General features: G+C 31.4%; 1 protein-coding gene across 1 annotated transcript; it reads left to right on the top strand.

Moving 5' to 3' along the window:
* The first annotated feature begins 725 nt into the window (after positions 1 to 725).
* Positions 726 to 21,017, top strand: LOC143575936 (alpha-dioxygenase 2-like). The gene is made up of 10 exons (XM_077060167.1): positions 726 to 928; positions 1,373 to 1,633; positions 2,198 to 2,347; positions 2,688 to 2,821; positions 3,131 to 3,344; positions 19,108 to 19,253; positions 19,612 to 19,842; positions 19,999 to 20,201; positions 20,323 to 20,566; positions 20,659 to 21,017. Exons 1-10 carry the CDS (start codon positions 839 to 841, stop codon positions 20,894 to 20,896), a joined length of 1,911 nt encoding a protein of 636 aa, XP_076916282.1. The 5' UTR covers positions 726 to 838; the 3' UTR covers positions 20,897 to 21,017.
* Positions 21,018 to 22,166: the final 1,149 nt, after the last annotated feature.

Here is a 22,166-nt window from a genome sequence, read left to right on the forward strand (position 1 = left end):
AGATAGGTTTGGTTCGCTAACATACCCTAGCGAACCAGATCCTACTTCGTTACATACATTAAATAGGCGAAACACCCCCGGATTCGTTAACAGCCCCTAACGAATCAGAGGCGATTTAACTTAAAGTCTAGTTCGCTAAACATCCTTAGCGAACTAGCCTTATACATTAACGAATTACATGAAATAATAATAATTTATTACATTAATTAAATCACAAATACGTTAACGACAATTACAAAGACTCAAGACGCAAAACCGTGCACTAACAATAAAGAATCGAAAGTTCGGCTGATGGTGACAGTTGGCCACATCTTCTCCACTCCTTCGGCTATAAACAGGAGGCATAACCAACGGTAAAGGCATCATATTTTCTCCCCGTCAATACTCATTACATTCGATACTGATTCTCACGCCGGGGGATGATTACGAGAAGAAGCCCCCGTTGCCCTTCTCGTAACGAGCTCACGGTGTTCCGTTTTGCAGGAACCACTGGTGAAAATCTTGAAGGACCTGACGAGATACTAACTTGACCATTCTAGGTTAACTCAGTGTTTCTTCACCAACTTATAATATTTTTCAGCGATCGAAATGCATGAATTGTGTTGTGTACGATCTCATTATGGTTTTGATTGAACCGAACTATATGCTAGTGAATGGGATAAGTATGCGGCAGCTAGAATTAAATGAAATTGTACAGGTTATCGTTAGAAATAATTCCCAAAATAGATTCACTAATAATATTTTTCTGTTGCATACATGCCCAAACAATCATGTATGCTTGCTTTTTATAAACCCATCCTATCCCCACAAATTTCAAACTTCAAACTTCCTCTGCATCATGACGTTTGCACTTCCTTTCTTCTTCATTAATCCCCAACTACAACCTCTCATAGCCAAAATGTCTTTACTTGACACCATCATCTTCTATGTGAGTTTTCTGTCTTCTTGTCAATATTATAAGTTATGTGGTCAATTTTATGATTATATATCCGTTTTCCCAGATTGGTAGGGGTGTTAGCTGTCCGATTCTGACGGTTATTGGTTCAAATAGTTAGCTAAACCATTAGTAACGATTTTGATCATTGTAAACAAAAACCAAACCCATGAAAAATTAAAACCGAACCGAACTAAACCATTACTAACAGTTGATTTGGTCTTTTTTATCCAGTTTTGAGTATAAATCGTAAACCAAATCATCCGTTCTCAAATATTTCTAAACTGACCATTGAAAAGTATTTTCAGAAAAAGTTTACTTTCGTGAAACTAAATCGATGATTGATTTGGACGGTTTTACAGTTTAAACTTACTCATAAACACCATTACCAATCGTTATAATAAAAGTAGCCAGATGTTAAACTTAGAAAGGGTGCAGATTGTGCATATGTTGGACAAGTTTGGGTTATGGCATAGGCTACCGGTGATAATGGGTCTGGGTTATTTGGCTCTGAGAAGACGTTTGCACCAGAGGTACAATCTCCTACATGTTGGAACAATGACCGGAACAAAATATGATATGCAACAGTATCCTCATCGGACAGCTGATGGAAAGTGCAACCATCCAACGGATGATATTGTAGGCAGTCAAGGAACATTTTTTGGTCGTAATATGCCTCCATCCACATCCAACTTCGGGGTAAGATTGTAAGATAATTTAATTTCTTAAAGTCTATATTATTATTATTATTATTATTATTATTATTATTATTATTTGGAAATATCAATAATAGGTACAACAGACATGATGTTTGTGGTTGTTGAGTGAGGGCCCGTGTTGGACTCCATTTGCTCATTTTGTTTTTCTTTTTTATTTAGTTTCTAGAAATTTCACATATGGTGTTTTTTTTACAGAACAACATATTTTGTTAACGAAATAAATTTTTTTTCTCTTTCTTATTTTTATGTTATTTTTTATTATTATTTATTACTATTATTTATATTTAACTCTTAATGATTTTATTGACATTATTACTAAACAAACAAAATCATCGAGTAATATCCCACTCGTAGAACAAACCTTAACTATCACATATGATATAGAGATTAGAGACTATTCTTAAAACTACACACTCGGTACAGAGATTGTGCATTTGAATTATACCATGAATACAAAATGTTTTTGGCTTATATGCGTACACATGCTTGGAGAAACAATACGGTTTGGAAACTGAAGTTAGTTTTGGATGTTACAAATTTGAAGTTGTTAGAGCCTCATCCATCAGTGGTGGCCACAAAGTTACTTGAAAGAAGGAAATTTGTAGACTGTGGGAAGCAATTCAATATGATAGCTTGCTCTTGGTTACAGTTCATGATTCATGACTGGATTGATCATATGGAGGATACCCATCAGGTCAGTGTAATTAACTTCTTCAGTTGATATGTACCAGACTGGTGGATAAGAACTTTAAAAAAAAAAAAGATGATGAATGCCTTATTATGTTGTTAATTTTATTGATGTTTGTCGTGAATACAGACTTGTGAAGTATGCAAATCTAAGACGAGAGTCCAGATTTCTTTTTAACTTTTTTGCATTTGAAATGTCAACTATACTCTGGAAAGTGAAATTGTTTTTAAGATAGCAGCTTCAACTGTAAAAATAGATGCATCTATTTTTAAAAGAAGTCCATTAAAAAAATATTAGTTGATAAATGTAAATCCATAAACATTGAGTTTGTTATTCGTCGTTATAGGTTGAACTTGTAGCTCCACCAGAGGTGGCTGAGAAGTGCCCATTGAAGTCGTTTAAGTTTTACAAGAGCAAAGAATTTTCTACAGGATCCGATCAAACTAAGACTGGCTTTCTAAATTCAAGGACACCATGGTGGTAAGTTGCTTCAACTTTAGGACTTAACACAAGTCAAATGACATTAACCAATTGAGCATATCGTTAGGTCGGTAGTTCCGACGTCCCATGTGTGTGTTTTTAAAAATTATATGCTTTAGCCTTTAGGACCCTTCATTAATGTGTCCCCTATTTTTCTAACGTTTTGTCACATAGTAACATAATCTAGTAATCACATATGTAAAAACGCCGACATAATATATAACGAATACAACTATGATTTAGAGTGATTAAACTTTATAAAAATATGGAACCGCCCCTGACAGTTGGAATGTGAACAAATATGAGCAGGGATGGAAGTGTTATTTACGGAAACAATGAAGCCGGTATGAAGAAGATAAGAGCGTATAAAGATGGAAAGCTAAAGATAGCTAAAGATGGACTTCTTGAACACGATGAGAAAGGGATTCCAATATCAGGAGATGTCCGAAATTGTTGGGCTGGTTTCTCCCTCTTGCAAGCTTTATTTGTTAAAGAGCATAATCTTATATGTGATATGCTTAAGGTAAGTTAATCCCACCCAACATTAATATCTTACAAGTTGTATTTATTTAACTTAACAAATTGATTAATTTTTAATACATTAATAAAATTATATATATTAAGTTATATTTAAGTATTAAACGGTTAAAACTTATGAAATTATATTGAAATATGATATATTGATATTGAATAATGGTTTTACATTGTCCATGGATTGATATTGAATTATAGTTTTACATTTGTCCATGGTTTTAAAAAATGCTTCCATCGCCATCTAGTTTTGTAGAAATATCTTTGTGGAAACACAATGTCAACCACTAAATTGGCTCTATGCAATCATTTGATGCGACAATTTTAAGTTTCGATTGTTTTCTAGTTATTTAAAATACAACTTTATTATTGTAGAAACTCTTATCACGTTTTATTTTATGGTTTTTACCTTTTTTTCAAGGTGATATTCTCAAAATATCCCATTTTAAGAAAGATTTTGAATGTCTCTTCGATATTCAAAGTTTCTATTTATTTCTTACTAACTCGTCTTCAGCTATACATTAGAAAATCAAGACGACATGTTTCTTAACTCGTCGTCTCCCTTCCATATTAGCTCATAACCCGTCGATTCCCCGCCATGATAGCTCAAAACTCGTCGCCTTCTCTCCATGTTAGCTCAAAACTGATCGTCTCCCTTCCATGTTAGCTCAAAACTCGTCGTCTCCCCGTTGTTCAAAATTTTTTTTACCTTATCTTTACTAAAAATATGGATTTAAAACTCAATTGAAAAATATTTGAATATTTTAAATTTTTTGGTTTTTAAGTTCTTGTATATTGGATTTTGATAATATGATATTGACAACTCGTGCATACCATCAAATTATTTTATATGTACCTTTTTCAGATATATTTTTTTTAATAACAAGATTCATTAGATTTAATTTTTTTAGCTAAGATAGTGAGGAGGCGACGAGTTTTAAGCTAACATAGAGGGGAGGCGATGAGTTTTGAGCTAACATGACGAGAAAGGCGACGGGTTATGAGCTATTATGGAGGGAGGCGGCTTTAGAAACTTCCTCCTCTCACGCCTATTCTTATTAAGTCATTGGATTATAAAAAGGTTTTATATTAAATAAAGATATGAAATTTTTTTTAATAAATTTTAAACATTTAGTTGGACTATTATACTTTTATCGAAAGTTCTTGTAATATTTTTAACTTTTATTTTATAAGCATATAAAACATTAAAACTAAGTTATTGATTCAAGGGTAAAGTTAAAATAGAGACAAAAATAAAAATTGTGAGAATAATTTGTGATTATACAAAAAACCTCTTAAAAATAAATTAAAAAATAATAATAATAAGATCATAACTTAAAACATAAATGAAAAAAATATAAAAAACTAAAATGTTTCTCCCGTCATTCCCGTTAAAAAAAATCGACAGAAAGACACATTGACGAAAATGAAAAAAAAGACACAATTATAACTAAAAAAGACACAATATATCGCAAAATATAACATAATGCCGAATAAAATATAACAAATGTTGATTAATATAACAAAATATCAAGAAAAAAACAAAATAAATGACGAAAATAAACACAAAAAACAATATTAAACAAAAAGACACGATGATTTTTTTCTCTCACCATTGGGTGTTTTTTTTTATAAAAGAGAAAGACGGTGGAAACATTTTTGTGTTTTACATTTTTCAACTAGGTTATTAACCCGTGTACAACACGGGTGGAAATATTGAAATTTTCAAACTAACACGTGTCATTTGAAAGGACAACATAAGTTGTTATATGTTATTCAGGACGACAACATACTTTAAGTTGTAAATAATATTTGTATGAAAACAAATGATTGTGAAATACAAAGATAAGCCAAAATAACATTCAAATTGCAATGAAAATATAATCAAAGGTTAAAAATGTAAAATACATAAGCTAATAAAAAGATTTCCTTATAAACAATATTGATTCTTTATTTGTAACTTTGTCATCCTTTTTTAATATAAGAATTTTGACACCACTCTTCGCTCTTGAAAAGCTACATAGAGTTGTCCATGTGTAAACACCGGGTCTCTGAGATATATGTCAACTCTTGCTAGAGATTGACCTTGACTTTTATTAATGGTCATTGCAAAACAGACTACAACTGGAAAAAAAACTACATTCTCTTCAATTTAAACGAATCATAAAAATTAAATATGATGAATATTTTAAAATAAATAAACAATTATAGTAAATATGTAAGATTTTTTAAATATAAATTTGAAATAAGTAATACACCATATATTAAATTGGTCAAATAAATTATTGCGTTTTTAATACAAAACTTATTAACTTTCAAGTATACTCAAAAGTAAATTATTTAAAATTTCTCATATATATATTAAATATGTCATTTATGCTAATTAAAATTTGGTAAAATATAAAAGATGAAAAGTTTGTTGAGATTGAATACTACTAAAAATTAAAAAAAAGATTGTTGTAATAATGCCAATTTTGAATTTTAAAACAGGAATAAATAATTGTAAATATTATTATAAAAAGGTTTATTGGATTATAATAATCCCAACTTTCACATATTGGCCGGCGATGAGCCCAACTTCAAATGTAATTTCTAACAATCCCAACTTTTAATATATTTTCCTACAACAATCCCCAGTTAAAAAACTTTAACACCGTTAGTTTTTACTGAGCTGGACGGATGACGTGTCAAACACATTTGCAGTTTGCTGATGTGTAAAACATTATCGGAAGAATATCGTGATTGCAATAGACATTTCCGGTCAAACTCGTTCTTGAAGGATCATGTTCCGCCTGTAAACCGAAAAAGAATCGATCAGTTACCAATTTCTTTTCTGTAAAATTTTAACCACACTATGCAAAAAAAGATTAAAATCAACCAATACATTTCAATTTCGTTTTTGGGGGTATAACAAAACTCGAATTACAAACCTTATATTTTGAAGTCAAGCGTTTCTTTATGTTTCTTTTTCTTCTTCGGTTCAAAGGAAGCAAAGTCAAATCTTGTTGGCTCTACCTTTTGAGTTTTGCGTTTTCCTTAAAACTACACCAGATCCAACCACCAATAACTCAAATTCTACTTGCAAACTGATAAAATATGAGAATAGATAGTACCGATATTGCAACCGAAGGTATTAACGGAGCAGGAGGCGAGGTTTAAGACATTAAAAGCTGAGCCACAGTCACAACGGTTACTGGTGATTTGGAGGTTTTCCAGTCATAACTGATTTGAAGATAAGGAGTGTGTTCATTGTTGAACGGAGCTGAAGCCATCGCTCAATGGAGATTGTACAAGCGTTAGGTGAAGAACACCAACACACAGATTGTTCACTGTTTATAAAAGTTACAAAAATATAATGTATTTGGCACGTCAACCATCCAGCTCAGCAAAATTAACGGTGTTAAGGTTTTTTTAACTAAGGATTGTTGTAGGAAAATATATTGAAAGTTAGGATTGTCAGAAATTACATTTGAAGTTGGGCTTACCGCCGGTCAATATGGGAAAGTTGGAATTATTATAATCCAATAAACTTTATAAAAAAACATTCCATTTTTGAAAGTTCAATAAATAATTATTAAAACTTTCAATATAAGATTCAAAAATTTAAACATAGAAAAAATAAAGATTGTTATTCATATAAAAATGAATTAATTTATATGAATTATCTAAGCTACATAAAATAAAAAATGATAGAAAATTAATAACTAAAATACATTAATAATGACCAAAACAAACATAACCAACTTACTCTACATCAAATACTTTTTCCATGCAATTAGCCAATCTACCAATTTGGGCCGTCATAAACTACAATTTTTAAAAATAAAGTAATGTTAAAATATACTGAACTATTAAAAATCAAATGAGTAAGAATTATCAATGAATGTAATCGGAATAATTAGCATGATAATTTCGATAAGGAAATAAATCAACAATATTTTCGTATATCTCAAAACCTTCAACATGGCCATTGAATTTTGGAAGGAGTAGGTGGAACTTTGATGACCCAGTCCTACCATGGCTAGAGCTAGTCTCCAAATCGTCCTTAAACTGTAAATATGAATAGAGGGAGCTCTCAACATATAAAAATAAAACTGTAAATATGAATTTCAAGAAATCTTACATCAGTAAGAACACGCATTTGGTGATCAGGTCCTACCGTGGCTCGAGCTACACTCTGAATGGTCCTCAAACTTTATGTTACTTGCCGTATATCTCATAAAATTTTAGATCTAATAAAAAATACGGTCATAAAATATTAACATTTTAAATCAATTGATGGTTTATAAAAAATTATTACCGTTGGATATGATACGCAATGGTTGTCTAGACGATGACACTGCACGTTTTGCAAACAAAATTATTATCATTATAACATAGTATTTAGTAACCTTAAATTATTAAACTCACTAACCATTTGTAATATTCCTCTTATTGGAAGATAATGATTGAGAATTAGTGCGTCTTTTGGAACTTGAAGACATTTAAAATATAAAATAAAAAAAAAACACGATTAACATGTGAAAAATTTAGAAATCTTATATCATGCAGAGAACAATAAGTTACATGGACGTCATGTATAGTTATATCGATTATACAAAGTAGCGTATTTTATAAACAAATTGTACATACCTTCAAACTTATAATATCATTCAACTTAAAATGTTATCAACACTTCCAAATTATTGAATCTCCGAGTTAATAACCCACCAAGTATTAGGAGTGACGATTTAAGAGTGACATATTTTGTAAGCTAAAGGATTCAATATATAGACTTGAAGTTTAGGTGTGAAAGTTTATGGTAAAAGTATTTTAAGGGAAGACCAAGTTTCTATGGTTAGCATAAATTATGTTCTTTCTATATAAATAATAATTCAATAAGTTATGAAAAGTTTGTTTGGATTTTAATTTGCATAAGTTAAGTTTCCTCTTTTGAAAGTATCATTATGATTGTTTAATTTGTTTGACCAAATCAATATATTGTAGTATATAGTGTATTTATATAATATTGAGTAGGTTGAAAAATTAATTTTCAACTATATTTATTATGAATTAAAAAGAATGACTGAGATTTTTGTTAATAATGACATATGTAAAACAAAATTATTGTTCATAATAAATAAATAAAATCTAATTACCATAAACTTTGATGATAATTTGAACGAAAAACTTAAATGAAATTACATTTATTGATGAATTTGGTCCAATTTTAACTAATTAGATGTGAACATTAAAAAAAAAAGATAACAATATTCCTTTATTGATGAATTTGTTCATATTTTAAGTGATTGTTAGTTGCAAATTATATGTAACTCTCAAAATAAAAAAGTAGTTAAAAATCTAAATTAGAAACCGGTATATTGACTTAAATGAATACATTAAGTATTTTAATTATTAGGAATAGAATTTATTTTTGATTTATTTAATTGGTAAGAAAAATAGAAAAGTGAAAGATAATTTTGGAAGGAAAGACAATCGTCCAATAGGCAAGGGGCATGTGGCACCAAACTAATTTGTTTTAATAGTATAGTAGGATTGTTTTTTAAATTTTGAGTTATGATTTTTTTAGGTTTCTTTTTGTGTGACAAATTTTTCTCATTTATATTCCCTTTTGTAGAATAACTTGACCCGTTAATTCAATTAGTTTTATTCCTTTTTATTTTGTTCCAGGTTTGTTAAACTCTTTTTTACCCCCATTCAACTTTATTTTGCGTTATACCAATTACAATATCAATATAATATTTTTTGATCACATTTATAGAAAGGTATGAATGACTAATCATTAGAACATCGTCTTTTTGTGAAGAAGAATTATATGTATGCATTGATTGTGATTTGTGAACAAAGTTTTCTTTTTCCTATCGTAAATTATATGGGTGGCAGTACCGTAGAACCCAATCGATTGCAACTGAACAACAACAATAACGATATTCGTTTTTGGCTATCATGACTTTATTTTTTGGCTAGCGACTGGCAATAATGTAACAATATGAGATAACAACCAAATCCTCTCGGAATGTTCTGAAAACGAATTTTGTTTTATTTATTATGACACAAGCATATTGAATTCTTGATACAAAATCATGTTTAATAGAAATTACAAAATCTATTTTGTTTTATTTCGACATATTTTCTGAGACGTTATTTTTACTTTATAATTTGCATTTGTATTTATATTCTAAATATGCCTTTTCTTATTACATTAACTAGGGTATAGCCCGTGTTTCACACGGGTAGAAAAACATGTCAACAAACATAATAAATTTAAACAACAAATTCAAGCAACACAAAACTTCTTCAAACTTTCGGACCAAAACGTTAACCATTTACATTGTCTAGATATTAAAATTTAAAAGTTACAATAAGTTAATGTACATCGAACAACCAAAAAAACATTAACAAAATACATAAACATGTTCTTTCATATTAAACCACCATCAACTTCTTCAAGCATTCTACCAAAAGAAACTCATTTTACTTCACCACCTAAAAATATAATAAAACAAGAGCATCAAAATTAAATATATTATAATAACATATTTAATAATGAGTAACATTTGAACATTAATAACGTTGTTTTTATTAAAACAAAATAAAGTAAAATGACAACATAAACATCTTTCTAACTTAAACCAAAAAGATATATCAATAAAAACTTTTTTTGGCCGTCATTTTATACCTAACAAATTTGATACTCTTTTAAAACAACCTGTTTTGAAATATTTTCAAAATAGTTACAAAATTCAATTGAAGATCATAATTTTTTTTACAATGAAGTGGCAGGTAAGCGGGCAACAAGCTGCGCCGCAACTTAAAAAATATAAAAAAAATTGGAATTAGTCAACTTCAAAAAATTATAATTTTTTTTTGTATTTTTGACCAATCTTGCAACAAACTTTTAAATCACTAACATTAATATTTTGTTAAACTTGCAAAACCTAAAAACGTTTTACAATAAATGAATTTTCAAATAACTTTGAAAAGATTAAAAAAATTATGTTGACTTTGTAAATAATTAAAAGTGAAAAAATTTGATACAAAATCAATGAAAACAAAATATAAACGCATAGGAAATAAATTATCAAATACTTTTAATATTATTCGAAAACATTATGAAGACTTAGACTATCGAATTGTTTGGATGTTAGAATTAGAAGATTTATATTATGTTTAAAAAACTTATTAGTTAAAAAGAGTAAAAATATAATACGTTTTTTATTATACATTATTGAGAAATTTAGTGACATTAATATTTTGTGAACATTGAAAAACGGTTAATAAATGAAATTATAAAATACAACAAAAAATACAACAAAAAAAGTTGAATTTAATAAAATGTATTATTACGTACCTTATAGTTCATAAGAGACAGATAATGTAAACAAAATATTATAATTCAATGAATTCAAATATGACAATGTTATTAACAGAAAAATAAGTCAACTTATTGAAATTGTTGGTTATGTGATTTTAAGTAATATGTCAAAAACCAAAAAGGTTAGGTTAGACAGTTAAGAGATTATAAATGAATTAATGAAACACCAAACCCCAATTTCATAAAGGATAAAACTAAACAAATAGGTCTCATTTTCAGATTTAATTGTAATAGAATAAGAACCCATATTACACACAGGTGAAAAAACAAATAAACAAAACATATACTATTGATAACATATTCAACCAACACAATAATTAGACATAAGTTTTTTACAAAAAGGTTAAACATTTATATCTTCTACAAATTAGAAGTCATAGTTACAAAAATCTACTCTACACGTAACAACAAAAAACCATAAAAAGACATAAACATGTTTTTATCATATTAGCCAACCATCAGGTTCTTTAACATTCAACCCAAACAAACTTATTTTGCTTCACAACCCAAAAATTAAAGAAAAAAGAAAAAAAAAGAAAAATCAGCCTAATTAAATATACACTTTAAATATTAAGATATTTAGTATAAAAAAATTTATTTTTCTTAATCGACATATATATCATATATGTATTTTAATAAAAAAATATATTAAAAACGATTAAATTAATTGTTACATTTAAATGAGAATATTATTAAAGACATTACTAACGAACGTATATGAATATCCGTACAAACAGAATATATAATAGACACGCATTTAAGATATTGACATTTTATGTTGATATGTTAGGAAAATGAATTAAATTAGAATATATTAAATGGTTATTTAAGTATAAATATGTTTACCAAAAACTTGGAACTATCAAAATTAATAGTCGGTCAACAATGTTAAAGGAAGTTATTAACTTTAAAGAGTTTAGAAAACACCGTACCCACATTATATAGTCAATTCCAAAATAAATAAATAAATTATAGTTAACTTATATATTTGAAATTTGAATTATAATTTGAATACACATAAAAAATAATTATTATAAATAATGACTTTCAACTTTATCATATGATTTAATTATATTAGAATATAATAAATTGTTATTTAAGTTATAAATCTATTTATCAAAATTGTTAAACGAAATTTGTTATAGTCAAAGAACCTAAACACAAAAATATTACAAAACTCATGCATAATGTAATCTTGAAATTATTGTTTTTTTTAGTCGATCCATAATTAATATTATTTTATTACCTTCAATGAAATCTGAATTCAATTTTGTTACAAACCCATTATCATTAATTGTGACATTTATGTTTAATTATAAATTGGTCAAACATATAAGATATGAAGTTTGTGGAGATTGTAAACTAATAAACATTATAATATTAACAATGAAAACCAAAATTTTCTATAACCAATTGTAATATATCTTTTTTTAGAATTCAAATTCAAATAATATTTTGATTTTTTATAGTGCATTAATTGTTACAATTTCCATAACCAAATGATGACACCCAATAACATTAATTGTGACATTTATGTCTCATTATACATTGGTCAAACAAAAAGAATGAAAAGTGTGTGAAAATTAGGAACTACTTAAAACTATAATCTTACTAATGGAGATTAATAATAATATTGACAGTTGAGAAATATTTTTTGGATGTGTAAAACTAAATAATATATAGTTAATAGTTTAAATTATGATGAAATTATATTCAAGACTTTCTATATAAAGATTAATTATATCAAAATGAATTAATTTACATGAATTATATAGGCTACATATAATAATAAATATTGGTAAATTAATAACTAAAATACATTCGTAATACCCAAAACACACACAATGAACCTGTTTTCCATAAAAAAATCCTTTTATGGAATTTGCCAATCTACCAAGTTGGCCACCAGAAACTATTGACAAATTATTAAAGATCAATTAATGTTAAATATGCAGAAATATTAAAAATTAATTTGGTAACAATTATCAATGTATGTAACATGAATAATAAACAAAATAATTCAAATAACGAATTAAATTAACCATATTTTTGTGTCAAAAACTTCAACATGTCCATTGGTTCTTCGAGTTTGATATAGAACCTATATATATGATATGAAAATAAGATTAATACAAACAACAAAGTGCAAAGAAAATGAAATGACAATCAGATTAAAGAATAACATATGAGAATCGATCATTAGAGTAGAATAAATACCTTACCAGAATGTTGTGTACGACTAACATGTCGAACAAACGAATGACATAAATTAAAATGAAAAGAACATCTTGAAGGCCATACATCGAAGAGAGAGAGAGATGTGAGAGAGTATTTAGTGGGTGATTGAGCATTAATAAGAAAAGTAATATGTGACATGGCATCTAGGTTGCATCCTATGTGAACACCATAATTGAGTGCCATGTGAGCATATGTAATCTTTAACAGTATTGTTATATTAAACATTTAAAAACGTTTAAAAAAGTTATATATAAAATGAATATAAAATTAAAAACAAAAGCGTTTATATAAAGTACTTTTAAAACAGATATAAAAGAATTTATAAAGACTAAAATATTTCTATTAAAAAGTGTTTCCTTTTTAACAAAAAAAAAGTTATAGATATGTTTATAAGAGAATTAAAAACATTTTTTTTAACAGCCAACTAAGTAACGCCCCTCCGTACACGGCCCCCATTGACTAAAGGTAGCCCGAGCCGGCCACTAGTCCGGACGGACGAACGAAGCCCCTAGAGATCCACATGTTGAGGGATTCACGGGATAAAACCCGACCCCCACGCCCGCCAAACGGCACGACAGCGAGGAGCCGGTAAAACCGGGTGAGATCAGGACTCGAACCCTTGCAAGCCAGGGTCATCCGTCATATCTCCCATATAAATTGGTGATAGTGAGGTTTGAACCCCCTACCTCTCACTAGTAAAGTGAGTGATCTACCATTGAGCCACATCCAATTTATGAATTAAAAACATTTAAACCGTTCTTTTGATAATAAGTTCCAACCAAGTGTTTTTAGTTTATAAAACTCTTCCCTAAACTTGTCTTTTTATAAATAAAAAAGTATTCTTTTAGATATAAACTTCTTTTATCTAATAAGATTGGAGTGAGAGAATGAAGTTTTCAAGAAAAAATATATTTTGTTAATAATTTTCAAATCATTAATTGTGGTAAACGTTTTTTCTTCCCATCCTATTTTGATAAAAAAAACTCATATTTTTTCTCTTATTTTTAATTAAATAATATTCAAATACCTTTATTTTTTACTTGCAATATACACTGCCATATATATTTTGACCAAACTCTTAAGGATCAGTTCTACTTTACCTGAGCATGTATATGCGCTGTATCGCTATCTTTTTTGTGAGAGGGAAAGTTTCTTTACCCAATTGGAAAATACTGTGTCTTATAATACGATTGTTACACGTACAATAAGGAAATAACAAATTAATTGATACAATAAATGCAGAATATTGACACTGAGTAAATCATGTGATATGAGTACATCAATTTACGGAATTAATATATTATTGTCTATTACCCCCCTTTAAGCGAACAACGACGAGCAAACACATAGTAACTCCCGAAAGCGTTCAAATTGAGGTCGCGATAAGCTTTTGGTGAAAATACTGGCCAGTTGAAGCTTGGTAGGACCAAGCCAGGTATGAAGCTTGCCAGACAAAACGATCTCACGGAAAAAGTGATAATCTAGGTCAATGTGCTTGGCCCTTTTATGAGAGACGGGATTTTGACTCATGAACAGGGCACTACGATTATCACAGAGTAACATAGAGACATCCGGTGGAAGTGCATTAAGTTCACGTAAGAGGTGAGTGATCCAAATAATCTTAGCAGCAGTATTGGCCATAACTCTATATTCGGATTCGCAGCTTGACCGAGAGATCATAGGTTGTTTCTTTACACTCCAAAAGACAAGATTTTCTCCTAAAAATCTTGAATAACCATAAGTTGATTGTCGTGCTTCAATACGAGCCCATTTGGCATATGAATAGACCAGAATAGTGGTGTTCTTGGGTTGGCTATACAAGACCATGCGAGATTATCCCCTTTACATAGCATAATATACGTTTAACAAGTTGAAAATGATGATCAATCGGAGCATGTAGAAACTGACATTCCTAATTGACCACATATGCAAGGTCGAGCCTGGTAATGGTTAAGTATTGTAAGGCACCCAAAATCGATCGATAGAAAGTAGGGTAAGATTAAGAAGAACCAACGAATGTGAATGAATCAGTGATTGCTAGGGGTGTGGGTACGGGTTTGGTATCAAGGAGGCCAACACGATTTAGTACGTTACGTGCATATTTTGCTTGGCTACATGTAAAAAAACCCATCATTTGTGCGAACAACCTCTAAACTCAAAAAATAGCTTAATGACCCCAAATCTTTTATAGCAAATTCATTATGCAAACGATTAATGAAATTGGTGATTATAACAGGTTTATTACCGGTAAGGATCATATCGTCCACATAAACAAGAAGATACATGAGGTAGTCTCCATGATGAAAAACGAACAAATACATGTCAGCTTGACTACATGTAAAACCGTTGGAACCAAGCTTGCGGTGCTTGTTTTAAACCATAAAGAGCCTTATTTAGTTTGCACACGTAATTGGGAAAACCGAAATCAACAAAAACTGGTGGTTGTTCCATATAGACGGTTTTTGTGAGAGATCCGTCTAAAATAGCATTGCTTACATCTAGTTGGTGTAGAGACAAACTGTTTATAACTTCAAAGGATAAGACGATTCGAACAGTTGATGTTTCACGACCGGACTGAAAGTGTAGGAAAAATCAAAACCCTGGATTTGAGTGAAGCCTTGATCAACAAGGCAGGCTTTATAAAGATTAAGCCACTTGGAACTGACAATATTGGCCGTTGGAGGTCGAGGTACTAAGGTCCAAGTGTTTTTATGATGAAGAACATTTATTTACTTATGCATAACATGCATCAATGTGGGCTTTTAGAGGCGGTTCGAAAGCTTTTAGGATCAGAGGTAGTAAGGCGGCATGAGGACTGTGATGTATGATATGGGCAAGTGTGGCACGGTGCTTGGGATTAGGCTAGTAGGTGCCAACCTTGGACCGGGTAATCATAGGATAAGCCGAGGATGAGATAGGTGGGTTGATAGGAGTTGCCGATTGGGATGAACAAGGGTCCAAGGTGGGTAGCGATTGTGTGGCAGTGGATTGAGGTAGGGACAAAATGATATCTGGTTGGGGTGAGGTTGATGTAGTAGCTAATTGGAATGAGGGTGGGGTAGTGGGGATGATTAGTGGTTCAACGAAGGGAGATGTTTGGGATGGTGCATGAAGAGACGTATCATGCATGGGCAATTGATCTTTGCATAAAGTGCGAGAAACAGTGGGTGTTGAATGTGTTGTGTGAGTGGAAGTAGGGACGTGTATCAGTTGTGGGAGGGGTATAATTGGAAGTATTTTCTTGATAGGTGGAAAGTAGCAATATAGTGAAGTCGGAGGAGGAAGAGTTGGCTTTATAGGGAAACATGGTTTCGTCAAAACGGGCATGATGGGTAACATACATGCGATATGTTTGAGAGTCTAAACATTTGTATCCTTTGTATTGAGTTGCGTAACACATGAAAATACAAGGAATGCTAATGGGAGCAAATTTATGTGGTGCATAGTCGTGAAGTTATAGATATATGCGACATTCATAGACCCGAAAATATACGGGTGATTTAGAAAATAAAATTTCAAAGGGTGATTTATTTTCTACTAAGGTGGATGAAAAACGGTTGATAATATAGGTAGTGGTGCTAAAATCCTCAACCCAATAAGTAGCCGGAACACGAGTATTAAAAAGCATGGCTAAGCCCGTTTAAACTATGTGTCGATGTTTCCTTTCGGCTCACTCGTTTTGAGGAGAGGTGTAGGGACAAGACAATAGATGAAAGGTGCCATTATCATCAAAAAAAACTTTCGAACATGATGATTGACAAATTTTGTGGCATTGTCACTTTGAAACACATTAATGTTTCTTGAAAATTGCGTTTGCACAAAATTCAAAAAAGTTGATAAAACTGTGTAATAACTGTCTTTTGTTTTAACCGGATAAAGCCAAGAAAACTGTGAATGGTAATCACGAAATAATATTTATAACCATCAACATAGGGTGAAGGGCCCCACAAATCACAATAAATGATATCCAAGGGATCCGATGCCCGTTTTTCATTCAAATCAAAAGGCAATTTGTGAGCTTTTGCAAGTTGACAAGGAGAACAAAATTAGGCTTAGGCAAAATGGAAGTAAATGACAAATAACCAAGTCTTTTTAAAACTGAAATAGTATCAAAGGCAACATGACTTACACGATAATGCCATAGTTCAAACGAGGCTTTATTGGAAAACAAAGAGCAACAAAAGCAAGCTTCCCATCCTGGAGCACGTAAAGACCATTTTCACACTATCCTTGAGCTAGAGGTTGACTTATTTTCCGGTCCTGAATAGCACAAAAGGTTGGGAAAATAAGACATCAAAAGGATAATCGGTGGTTAATTGGCTGACGGATAAAAGATTCTTGGTTAAATTAGGAACAACCAAGACATCTTTTAATGACAAATGCATATTGATAGAAAAATGACCAGTATGAGAAATTGGTTAAAGATTACTGTTACCAAAAGCTACTTTAGAGTTACCCGTATATGGAGCGGAGGAATGAAGGGGGGCCGTAGATTTTTCCATATGAGTAGTGGCTCCGGAGTCAGCTAGCCAATCTAGAACACCCGTGGTGACATGACATTGTGCCTGAAAAGCCTGAGCAATTAGTAAGGGCCGAAGCATAGTCAGATAGACGGGGACATTTATCTGCATAGTGACCCTCGTTTTGGTATAATTGGCACTTAGGTGGTCGAAGAGGGCCATGAAAGAAGGCTTGTGGATAGGCACTACGAGCACCAAAAGAGTGAGCAGGAGACTTGCCTTTATTAGGGTACGAACCCGGATCCGGACAACGATTACCGGAGGCACGATGCTGATTTTCCACGAAAGCAACCGAGGGCGGTGTGGGTGGGTGAATGGTTTACAGAAACTGTTCTTGGCTTTTAGCCATAGTAACCAACTCTTTGAAGGTATGGTTAGTATGGAAAGTGGTAGAGGCTCCAAGACTGCACAAAAACAGTGGATCTTATTAGATTCATTTATTGGTTCACCATTGGCGGCCATTTGGTCACAAATAGCTTTAAACTCATGGATGTATTCGGTAACAGATCCGAGCCCTTGGTGAGTCTGCAGAGACTATCACGTAGCAGATGCATTCTCTTAATAGAAGAGTTTCTATAGACAGCTTCGAGGGCGAACCAAATTTCCCATGCAGTATTGAGACCAATCACTTCAGCCACAACATCTTCCGTAAGATAGGAGTTAAGGATGAGAACTGCTCGTTTATTGGCCTCTAACCATTCTGCATATTTAGGGTTGGCGGATTCTTTGACATCGGATGAAATATTGGCAAGAGGATGGTTAATTATTAGATTAAAGTTAAATTGTGAACATGTGGAAATTAGATACATGGAAACTTGACATAAAATCCTGTGTTGACAAGCTATCTAACATGTGTACACATTGTGTTGCTTTAATATATTAGTAAGATTGAAAAGCTCTTAATTGTGTTCTGGGCATAGTTACATAAATCGCTAACTTACCCGCGAATTTCGAATTGGTACGTTGTGTGCCCAACCGCAGTTCGCTGGCGTTCCAGTTGCCGGAGAATTCGCGACCTTGTTAGCCGGTACGATTTGATCCATAAAAACCTAATTCGCGATTCTATTTACCCTGGTACGTCGTTCTTTTTGATTGTGAATTCGCGATTATCGCTGGAAACATGAAGATAAAAGAGATCGAGAGGAAGAAGCGGCTGAATATTTTAGAGTTTAAAAAGTTTAATATTTAACCCAATAATGTATCCTTTATATTTAGTCCCCAAAGTTTATAATTTAATACATAAAAACTATTAAAAATGTAAAACTAGCTTGTGTATACTAACAATTAACCCCCTCTATTACCACTGGTTTACATTTGAGCATTAAACCTACATATTTATGCATAAAAATATTAAATTAAATTTATAATATATATAAATTATAAATAGCTAGTTTTTTATTTGGTGCATCGAACCGAACTACATGGTACACTGTACCGGTTCTTACCGAAATGAACCTACCCCTCGTATCGAATTCGTCTAGCCTAACGAACCGCGTACTCGTACCGGAGTGTACCGCCGATTTATGTGACTATGGTTCTGGGTTTGATATCTAAAAAGTAAATTAAGTTTACCTTTAAATAAAAAGAAAACTTAATTTGTGGCTATATATATCCGCATGCAGGAGCGTTATCCAGAATTTGATGACGAGAAACTATACCAGCATGCAAGATTGATAACTTCAGCACTTATCGCAAAGATCCACACTATTGATTGGACTGTCGAGCTCTTAAAGACCGATACCCTATTAGCAGCAATGAGAATCAACTGGTAAACAATTCACAAAACAAGATTTTCTTCCCTTTTATAGAACTATACGTTTCCTCTTACAAGTTTCAACATTTCTTTTTTCGAACAGCGAATTTCATTAACACAAAAAAGCCAACCAACCCGCTAACAAGCAGCTAGCGAGCGGGGTACTACTACAACAACAAAATAAAACAAATTACAAATAAAATTAACTTTCTCAATCAACCTTTTCCTATCTAAAACCAAACTCTTCGGCTTGTTTTTGATCTATAGAAACGCCATAGACTAATATCCGAGAATAAGAAATTGTTACATGTCCGCCCTAAAGTCCATCATGTTTTGAAATAATAAGTTAAAATAGTGACATGGCTAATTGCAGGTACGGCATGCTTGGGAAGAAAATGAAGGATTTGTTTGGAAATATATTAGGACCTGAACTAAGTGGATTAGTTGGTCTTAAGAAACCCCAAGATCATGGAGTCCCTTATTCTTTGACAGAGGAGTTCGTAAGTGTCTATAGAATGCACACAATACTGCCAGATAAAATAATTCTTCGGGACATCGATTATGTAGCTTCAGAGCACAAATTCAGTCCACTGGTTCAACAAGAGTATTGTTCTTTTTCTTTAATAGATCGATGTATACTCATTCGATAACTGAAATAGTCATTCCACACATTTCCGACAAAGTTTGGCATAAGAAAAGACCCAGTTTCTAGTATTGATATAAAGAAATTGTAAAATATACCATTCAACGCTTTCTACAGGGTGAGCATGAAGGATATGATAGGAAAAGAAGGGGAAAAAAGGCTATCTAAAATCGGTATGGAGAAGATGTTGGTATCCATGGGCCATCAATCATGTGGAGCGGTCTCTTTGTGGAACTATCCGTCGTGGATGAGAAACCTTGTTGCTCATGATATCGATGGAGACGACAGAGATGATCAAGTGGACATGGCTGCTATGGAAAGTACGTAAAATCTCTTTTAAACATGATGTTATTAGGATTAATGCTCTTGAGACTTCTAGTGTTTTTTCTTTAATATGTTTTATCTTGCTAGTTTAACATGCATGTTGACAAATTTATGTAGTTTATAGAGATCGAGAAAGGAATGTTCCTCGATATAACGAGTTTAGGAGGAACATGTTAATGATTCCCATTAGCAGATGGGAAGATTTGACCGATGATGAAGAGATAGTTAAAGCGCTTAATGATGTATATGGATATGATGTTGAGAAGCTTGATCTACTAGTGGGAATGCATGCAGAGAAAAAAATTAAAGGTTTTGCCATTAGTGAGACTGCATTTTTCATCTTTGTGCTAATTGCTACAAGGTAATGCTCGTGTTATTCGCTAGAACATAATTAATTATTATGTTACTTGCTGAATATAAATTCAATGTTTAACCCTGCATGCACAATTATAGGAGGCTTGAAGCAGATCGCTTCTTTACAACCAATTATAATTCACAAACATACACCGAGAAAGGACTACAATGGATTAATAAGACTGAGAGTCTAAAAGACATTATTGATCGACATTTCCCCGAGATGTCCAAGACTTGGATGAGATGCTCTAGTGCATTTTCGGTGTGGGATTCAGATCCAAACGCAGCTAACTATGTACCTTTGTATTTGAGATGTCCTGGTGTACACTCATTTTAGTGATTTAGTTTATTTTGCTACGAAAAGCTTGGTTAGTATGAAGAATAAAGCCTACGTTTCACGTGTTTAGTTTTCTCACGTTGTATTATGTAAACCATAAGAAAAAGACATGTTAGTTTATCAAAAAAGATTACTACATAAATTCTTCTCTCTCTACTATTTAATAGCATTTTAAATAAGAGGCTCAAACAAATTTTTAGAGATAGAAATGGGCCTAAAAACAAATATCTCACTATTCAAGCATTCCTTCTTGGTTAGCATGTGTCATACGACTAACAATACCTCTTTGTAGATCATAAAACATTGGTCTCTTAAATGACACCTTGTCACCACCGGCACCGGTGGCCAAAGAACAATTAGCCATGGCCTCTACTTATCTCTCTTTCTGACTCTGGCTTTTAGTTGCATACTGTTGGAGTTAATCAAGACTTTAAATTAAGTATTTAACTAATAGAAGTTAGGGTATGAATGTGTAATTAGTATTAAGTTTGTAATTAACTTGTATTACCTAGAAAGTGTCGGTTATCACTGTCGCCTTAGCGAACCGGTGCCAAGGGTGAATTGCACCCCTTCGCCACATACAAATACCATGTAATTCATTCATTTCACTACTAAAAAACTAGACCTTTTCCATCAAAAAAATTCGTACGTAAACTTTCGGAAACGTTGATTAGCGACAAAACAACGATGAAAGGTACGTGTTTGTCGGAAAAAACCTCCAGCTGGGAAATACCTTTTCGAGTAATTTCCCACAAATCTTCCCATAAAGTATCGACAACTATGGTTTATCGCTAACTTTGCGAAAAAAATACCAAGCACAAAATTTTTAGGTTATTCCGATCATTTACTAAGAAACTAGTAACAAAACTTAATTTTATTAATCTCTTTTTCTATTTACTAATCATAAAAATTAAGTAGTAATAACAATTATGTAGTAATCATAAAGATTTTATATCCGACGATCTCACGATAAATCATATTATTTAAATGTAAAATAATTTTAAATGTAACGACCAGTTTCCGACAAAAAAGAATATTTTTTATTTTCTATTGTACCTATTATTTTTTGACAAAAGTGAATTCTTAATTGATAATATATTTTTTATGACTAAACTCTGACAGAAAAATTAAATTATTTCTTTAAAAAATCTAATAAAAAAGCTAGAATTTCAGAAAAACAAAAATATGATTTAAAATAAGCGAATCTTTTACAACAACCAAACAAAATACCAATTGTTCAAACATGTCAAAATATCAAACAAAATAACAT

Source organism: Bidens hawaiensis, unplaced genomic scaffold (assembly GCF_021521415.1).
Source record: "Bidens hawaiensis isolate Kalapana, Puna unplaced genomic scaffold, B.hawaiensis_p1.1 tig00027801_1, whole genome shotgun sequence".
Lineage (NCBI taxonomy): Eukaryota > Viridiplantae > Streptophyta > Magnoliopsida > Asterales > Asteraceae > Bidens > Bidens hawaiensis.

Excerpts from the sequence above, each read along its gene's own strand:
- LOC143575936 (XM_077060167.1), top strand. The coding sequence starts at position 839 with ATGACGTTTGCACTTCCTTTCTTCTTCATTAATCCCCAACTACAACCT. Across the intron at positions 1,634-2,197 it reads CATCCACATCCAACTTCGGG|TTGTTAGAGCCTCATCCATC; the intron begins GTAAGATTGTAA and ends ACAAATTTGAAG. Across the intron at positions 2,822-3,130 it reads AATTCAAGGACACCATGGTG|GGATGGAAGTGTTATTTACG; the intron begins GTAAGTTGCTTC and ends AAATATGAGCAG.